We start from the raw sequence: 7007 nt of genomic DNA, 5'->3' as shown, positions 1-7007 counted from the left end.
CAGGCTGGCCTCGAACTCAGAAATCCACCTGTCTCTGCCTCCCAAGTGCTGGGATTAAAGGCGTGCGCCACCACCGCCCGGCTCGATGTCCACATTCTTAACCTACCATCACCTTCCAAATTCGAGACATCCACAGAAGCTGAGCCCACCCTGAGCACAATTCTGTCCGTCACGCCTTCAAAGCAGTCACCCTACCCCCAGCCCTCCCTTGTCACCCTATGAGATGTCCTCACCTTTCTTGGTGGTTCGCTGGAAGATGTGCGCATTTTCCCCCGTGGTGAAGAATTTGAAGTAGGTGCAGTTTGCTTCTGTGGGGTGCAGGGAGAAAAAAGGGGGAGGTGATGACATGAAGTTTTGTGTAAGCTCAAGGCTAGGTATTTCCCAGACACCACAGGGAACTAAAAATAAAGTATTAGTATGGCTGACACAGAGGAGAGGAGAAAAATCAGGCTGGCAAGGTGGTTTAGCTTGTTGCTAAGCCTGACGACCGGAGTTCAATCCTTGGAATCCACATGGTAGAAGACTCCTATGGGTTTTCCTCTGACACACACACACACACACACACACACACACACACACACACACACACACATTGTGAGAGGGGAATAAATTAAATGTACAAAGGTAGGAAATGACACTGAAGTATAAATACACTTGCCACATCACTGATGTCCGGAGACTGAGGTTTTAACCTCAAGCCCTTCGGTCTAAGTCTCTGACACAAGAGAACCATTAACCTCTCTGGCCCTCCGATTCTTCCTCTCTCCTGGCTCTTTCATGTCAGTCTGAGAAGCAAGAGGATTGAAAATGAGTTATTTTATTCAACAAAGGACACCAAGATGCAGGTACCAGGAGTCTAAGAGACTCAGGAAAGATTCCTCTCCTATGCTACATACACAAAGGGCTCCTGCAGATTAGCAAGGGGAAAGAGAATTAATAAACGTATTGAAACCCTGGCAAAGGATAGGAATAGCGATTCACAGGAGGGCGAGTCTGGATAGTTCACAAGTACATGAAGAGAGAGACTGCTGCAGCAGGAGTCAGAGAAACGCAACTTGAACCAGCAGGGAGATGCCACTTCAGATCAATTAGATGGGCAAATATTGAAAGGGCAGTATCAAGCATTGGAGGGATAAGAGGAAGCAGCTGGGAGTGTAAACTGTCACTATCTATGTGTGAAGGACTCTGGCATCCTTAGAAAACGAAATACAGGTGTACAGCAGGCAATAACGGTCCAGTCAGCAGTGGGCCGTGTGTGTGACTGAGGCACAGTAAGAATATGTCACCTTGAAGCTGGAGAGATGGCTCAGTGGTTAAGAATACACATATCACCCCTGCTGAGGACCTGAGTTAGGGCCCATATGAGGTGGCTTACAATAGCAAATCTATACTAGAGAATCTAATGCCCTTTTCTTAAATCTGTGGGTATCTGCACTCACTGTCCCCACCTATCCACATAATTCAAAAGTAGAAATCAAACAAGCCAAGGCTTTGTCACATAGCAGCCATCATAATCTATCTACATAAGCACACACTTTGATTCTCAAGATGAGCTGTCCTTGACACGCATCTCTCAGAAGACATCTCTACCACTAAGTGACACATGTCTGTTGACACAATAATTTTACTTCTGGATATTCCAAGAAGAAAATAAACACATATAGGACTCTAGATATGGTTGTTCTCTGTGGCATTGTTTACTGAGCTGGAGTAGGAATTAATCTTGTGTCCATCTCTTGGGCAATATATAGTTGAGATAAACGCTCTCGTGGACAGCTTTACAGCATAAAGTAGCCCATAAACTACAAAAGTATAAAGCAAATGAAAGAGGTTTGGAAATCACAATGTCGAGCAAGAAAAATTACATTGAAAATAGTATAAAATCGCATAATACCTTTTTTTTTTCCAAATCAGAACACACATGTATATAAACTCAAACTCTATATATTTCCAAGTCAAAACATTTGTGCATGGATACAATGTCAAACACATTAGAGGACTGAATTACGAAAGGGTTTTGCTGTTGTTTGTTTGTTTGTTTGTTTGTTTTGAGACAGTCTCCCCATGTAAGCCTTTGTTATTCTGGAACTGGCTTCAAATTCACAGAGATCCTCTGGCTTCTGCTTCCAAATGCTGGGATTAAAGGTATTACCACCATGCATAAACTGGGTAATTCTTTGTTTTGTTTTGTTTTTTGTTTTTTGAAACAGGGTTTCTCTGTATAGCCCTGGCTGTCCTGGAACTCACTGTGTAGATCAGGCTGGCCTTGAACTCAGAAATTCACCTGCCTCTGCCTCCCAAGTGCTGGGATTAAAGGCGTGTGCCACCACTGCCAGGCTTAATAATTTTTAAAATAGGGAGATGTGGTGCCAGTAGGGGCTACATGAGACTTTATATTTAAAATGAAAAATTTTAAAGACAGAGCATAAGAAGGACCTTACAGGGGCTGGTGATATGGCTCAGCAGGTAAGAGCACTGACTACTCTTCTGAAGGTTCTGAGTTCAAATCTCAGCAACAACATGGTGGCTCACAACCATCCGTAACGAGATCTGACACCCTCTTCTGGGATGTCTGAAGACAGCTACAGTATACTTACATATAATAAATAAATAAATCTTAAAAAAAAAAAAGACCTTGCAGAAGCAGACAATATTATTTTTGTAAACATATATAAGATTCACTAAATACCTTTGCTAACTTAGATATGAGAAAGCTTAAAGTTGTTTTTTTGTTTTGTTTTGTTTTTTTTTTTTTTGCTTTTCAAGACAGGGTTTCTCTTTATAGCCCTGGCTGTCCTGGAATTTACTCTGTAGACCAGGACCAGGCTGGCCTCGAACTCAGAAATCCACCTGCCTCTGCCTCCCAAGTGCTGGGATTAAAGGCATGCGCCACCATGCCCAGTGAGAAAGCTTAAAGTTAACAAAATGTTCTAACTTCCTAAGGCAAGGTTTTATGTATCCTAAGCTGACTTTGAACTTGCTATGAAGCTAAGGATAGCCTTGAACTTCTAACCCTCCTGCCTCTACCTCCCAAATGCTAGGATTACAGGTGTATACCACCATGTCTGTTTTATGTGGTGCTGGGATCAGACTCAGGGCATGCACTCTGCTAATTACCTACATCCGGACTCCTAAAGTGTATTCTATAGTGACCTATTCTTTTATTCTGTATATGGGGAAACTCAAATACAAAAAAGGGGGGGTGAGGAACCACAGAGGGTAGATATGGGGCATGCCCAATACCAGCTCAGGGAAAAGGGTTTGCAATTTCTAGGCCAGAGCAGCTGCAAGTGAAGCAGCATACAGAGCAGTCTGTCCTACAGCACCAAGGGGTAAAGGGCACTTCCCATGAAAGAAAGATGCTCTTTGCAGCCACTAGTAGGGGATATAGTCCATACCAATGAGAGAACTACACAGAGTCCCTTCTGGGGCTGGGTGTGGTGTCTGGAATCTCATTTGGCTGCTAGCAACAGGATTTATGTCCATGGGCCCCGGAGAATAGGCAAACCCACTTGGGAAACAACAGGATGAGTCACTCTCTGACAAGCAAGGGACATAATGGCTTTCTTTTAATTTTTGAAGGAAGTTATTTCTTTGAGACAGTGGAGTCCAGGATAGGTCCTCTGATAACGCAGAATTATGGGGAGCTGGCAATGGCCTTGGAAGAAAGGTAAAGTCCTCTTGTGTTGTTTCTGATACAAGGTAGTATGTAGCCTAGGCTGGCCTACAACTCACTGCGTAGCCGAGCTGGCTTTGTACTCCTGGTCTTCCTGCTGCTGCTGCGTGCCACCGTGCTCAGTGGTGAAAACCGTTCTGACAAGTGGAGGGAAGAGAAAGGGAAGCAACACAGTAAAGTGGCAGAGGACAGTCTCCTCCAAAGAGTGAGGGCCTCTGAGACCTTCTTAAGCACTAGTGACATGCAGTAAGGCATAGTTCTTAGGAAGAGAGACGCCCAAGAGTCAGACCCCAGAAAGCTACCCCGAGGCTTAGAGTGGGAGCTAAGAGTTGGCGCTCCTTATTTCCCTCCCCTGTAGAACAGGGCTGGAGGTAATCTATCACGAAGCTATGCTCCAGTCCCTCGCTGGAGAACGAAAGGAATTGAATTCAAGAAAAGCAAAGAACTTATAGTCAAAAGTATAACATGAGACAGATAGGGCATTATTAGGAACTTGAAGGCCTGAGGCCTGACAGGCCCTGAAGGCCTAGCTGAAGATTTTACAATAACAAGTCCAGGCATGTCCAGGAGAGCCCCTTGTTTGGACATTCCTGAGGATGGGTGGCCCCAAGGATAGACATAAACACAGGAATTGTTTTGGGGTTTTTTGTTTGTTTGTTTGTTTGTTTTTTGATTGACTCATTGGCCATCTGATGGCCTGGGTCTCGATGACCCTCCCTGGAATTGTTGATGCTACAACCTGCATGTATTATTCTACTGACTTGTAATCAAGCCAATTGTGTGAAGCTACACCAAGTTCCCCCAAAATCCCCCAACCCTCTCCCTATAAAAACCCCTAGCTTTTGGGTTTCAGGGTCGATGCCTCTGCCTCCTGCGTGAGATATGCATCGGCCCCGGGGCCCCGCCATTAAACTGCCTCATGCTTTTACAACAAGAAGGCCTCTCGTGTTTTTTGGGATACCCTGACTCCCCTGGCGTGGGTTCAACAAGAACTCTAGACAGGTGCTCTGAGCCACACTCCCAGCCCCTTAGTGGAGGGCTCTAGGCAGGTGCTCTGCCACAGGACCACACCCCAGCCCCTCTCTGAGGGATTTGAGGCAGGTGCTCTACTACTGAGATACGCCCCCAGCTCTGGTTTTTTTTTTTTTTTTGGTTTTTCGAGACAGGGTTTCTCTGTATAGCCCTGGCTGTCCTGAAACTCACTTTGTAGACCAGGCTGGCCTCGAACTCAGAAATCTGCCTGCCTCTGCCTCCTGAGTGCTGGGATTAAAGTCGTGCGCCACCATGCCCAGCTGGTTTTGATTTTGGGGAGAGGATCTCACAGAGTTGCACAGGCTGTCTCTGAACTCCCTCTGCATCCCAGGGTGCCCTTGAATGCACAAGCCTCCTGCCTCAGCCTCCTGAGTACCTGTGGTTACAGACCTGTACCACCAGACCCCACTGGCATCCCATATTTGTTTTTGTCATCCCATTTTGCAAAGGTTTGGGATCATCTCGACTGAAGTGTCAAACAGTGAGAAACAGCAGAAGGGAACTGTTTAAGATATCGGATCAGGACAAACAAGTGGTTCAAGCCACAGACAGTGAAGGCATTCCACTTAGCTAGCAGAGGCTCAGAACATCCTATTTTGGGTTCTATATCACATCTGAAAAAGTAGGGATTGAGGAATGAAAAAAAAAAATCCATCCAGAGCCCAGAGGGGGTGAAGGATGTTTCTTGAGAGGCCCTGAGAGTACTGGGTACATGCTGGGGACCAGCATGGCAAAGATCTCGTCAAGCAAATATTAACCAAAGTGGGTTTGATGGGTGTCAAAAGAGGTAAAATAAACACATATCCAGTTCCCAGGGGAGTGTAGAATATCACACTAAGCAAACGGCATAGCATGCTCTGTCAGAGGCTAAGGGGCACAGCTGAGAGCAAAGGAGCTACCATGTGGGGTAATGAGGGGTGTGGAGTGTCTGTAGAGTAAGGGAGGGGGGTTGTAATGTCTGCCCCCATGTCAAGGTGAGAGGTACTGGAAATAAACATTTCTAAGGAGCTACAAAGTGCACCCAGAGCTGTGAGAAGCACCTGGTAAGAACTTCATTTGATTGTATCAAATTTGAAAACAGTATCAGCACAGATTTTTTTTTTTACTTCCGGGTGGGTGTAGGGTGGTCTGTCTCCAGAGAGGCACACAGAATGGGAATGTGGGATGTCTCCAGGCTTCTAGTTAAGGGCACAGGCTGTCTGTGGGTGCATGGCTGTCTGGTGGGGAATTCAGGCAGTTCTAGGGGATACGGGTTGGCGGGGGTGTATACAGGCTGTTCTGAGGGTACCAGCTGGGTCTGGAAGCACAGGCTGTCTCTAGGGGTACAAGCTGGTCTGGGGCATAGGCCACAGCTAGAAGGCAAACTTTAAGAAACAAGTTTCTTTAGTGGATATGCTAATTAGGGATATGAGCTACGCCTGAACATCTCTCACTCTCTCCACCCCCTTTTTCTCCAGTTTCTGTGAGCACAGGTTGATTTGGGCACAAACATTCTTGGGGATAAGAACAAGGTTTCCCCCAGACAAAAGTTTCTTTCTCCCTGACTGTGGGACACAGACTTGGGCTCAGAACACAGCCTCTCACCTCCTGGCAGCTCAGCTGGGCCACAGGTCTCCCTGCCCGCGGGCACATCCGCCTGCCACAGTCGCTTGATGCACACTTTCCACAGCCCCAAATGGGCGGCTTCACAGACGGCACTGCCATTGGTCTTGTATGTATTGAGTTCCACCCAGAACTCGGTGCCCACAGCCAGCACAGCCAGAGTGGCACCCACGATTGCCACCAGCAACCCCAGCTTGATCTTGCCCTCTCGCTCCGGAGTCAAGCCGAGATTCTGCTGCTCTTGGGCACGACGCCGGCCCACAGCTGTCCTGCGTCGGTCTTCCTCTTGCATGAAGAAGTTAGACCACATCATGATGATGGGGTCCGCTGGAGCTCAGGCGAGCTTCAAGGAGTCAGAAAGACCTGTGCAGAGGGGCCTAAGGGGCAGGGAGCAGGGCCTGGACTTTCAAAGGGAGTAGGAGGCTCAGTGTCAACTAGATTGGGAATGAGAAACAGCTGAGCAAGCGTGGAGGCCTTTGCCCCTGAGAAGAGAAACAAACTAACTATACTTTTGACCTAAGGATGCCACCAGGGCTTATGCACATGAATTTGGCACAGGTGAGGCCTAGAAAACAAGCTAGGGTACTCCGAGGTTTACCTAGCCAAGGGGAAGAATGAGGAGCCCAAGGGGGAAAACTTGCCCAGCTTCCAAAGGCTGCTGATGGGGTCTCCCGTAAGCCTCACAGTTTTCCCAAAG

General features: G+C 47.0%; 1 protein-coding gene across 3 annotated transcripts in view; it reads right to left on the bottom strand.

The window, feature by feature from the left end:
- Cacng6 (calcium voltage-gated channel auxiliary subunit gamma 6) overlaps positions 1-6660 on the bottom strand; it is a 12010-nt gene extending 5350 nt beyond the window's left edge. For 2 of the 3 annotated variants that reach the window (XM_021219812.2, XM_021219813.2), the window contains exons 1-2: positions 6293-6660; positions 234-308 (exon numbers count right to left, since the gene is read on the bottom strand). In XM_021219812.2, coding sequence (XP_021075471.1) covers positions 234-308; positions 6293-6623 — 406 coding nt within the window. In that variant the 5' untranslated portion in view covers positions 6624-6660. The remainder of the gene's footprint in view (positions 1-233; positions 309-6292) is intronic. The other variant, XM_021219814.2, reaches the window with a different exon arrangement.
- Positions 6661-7007: the final 347 nt, after the last annotated feature.

The sequence above is a fragment of the Mus pahari genome, chromosome 19 (assembly GCF_900095145.1).
Source record: "Mus pahari chromosome 19, PAHARI_EIJ_v1.1, whole genome shotgun sequence".
Lineage (NCBI taxonomy): Eukaryota > Metazoa > Chordata > Mammalia > Rodentia > Muridae > Mus > Mus pahari.
This window is presented reverse-complemented; position numbering and strand designations above follow the sequence as displayed.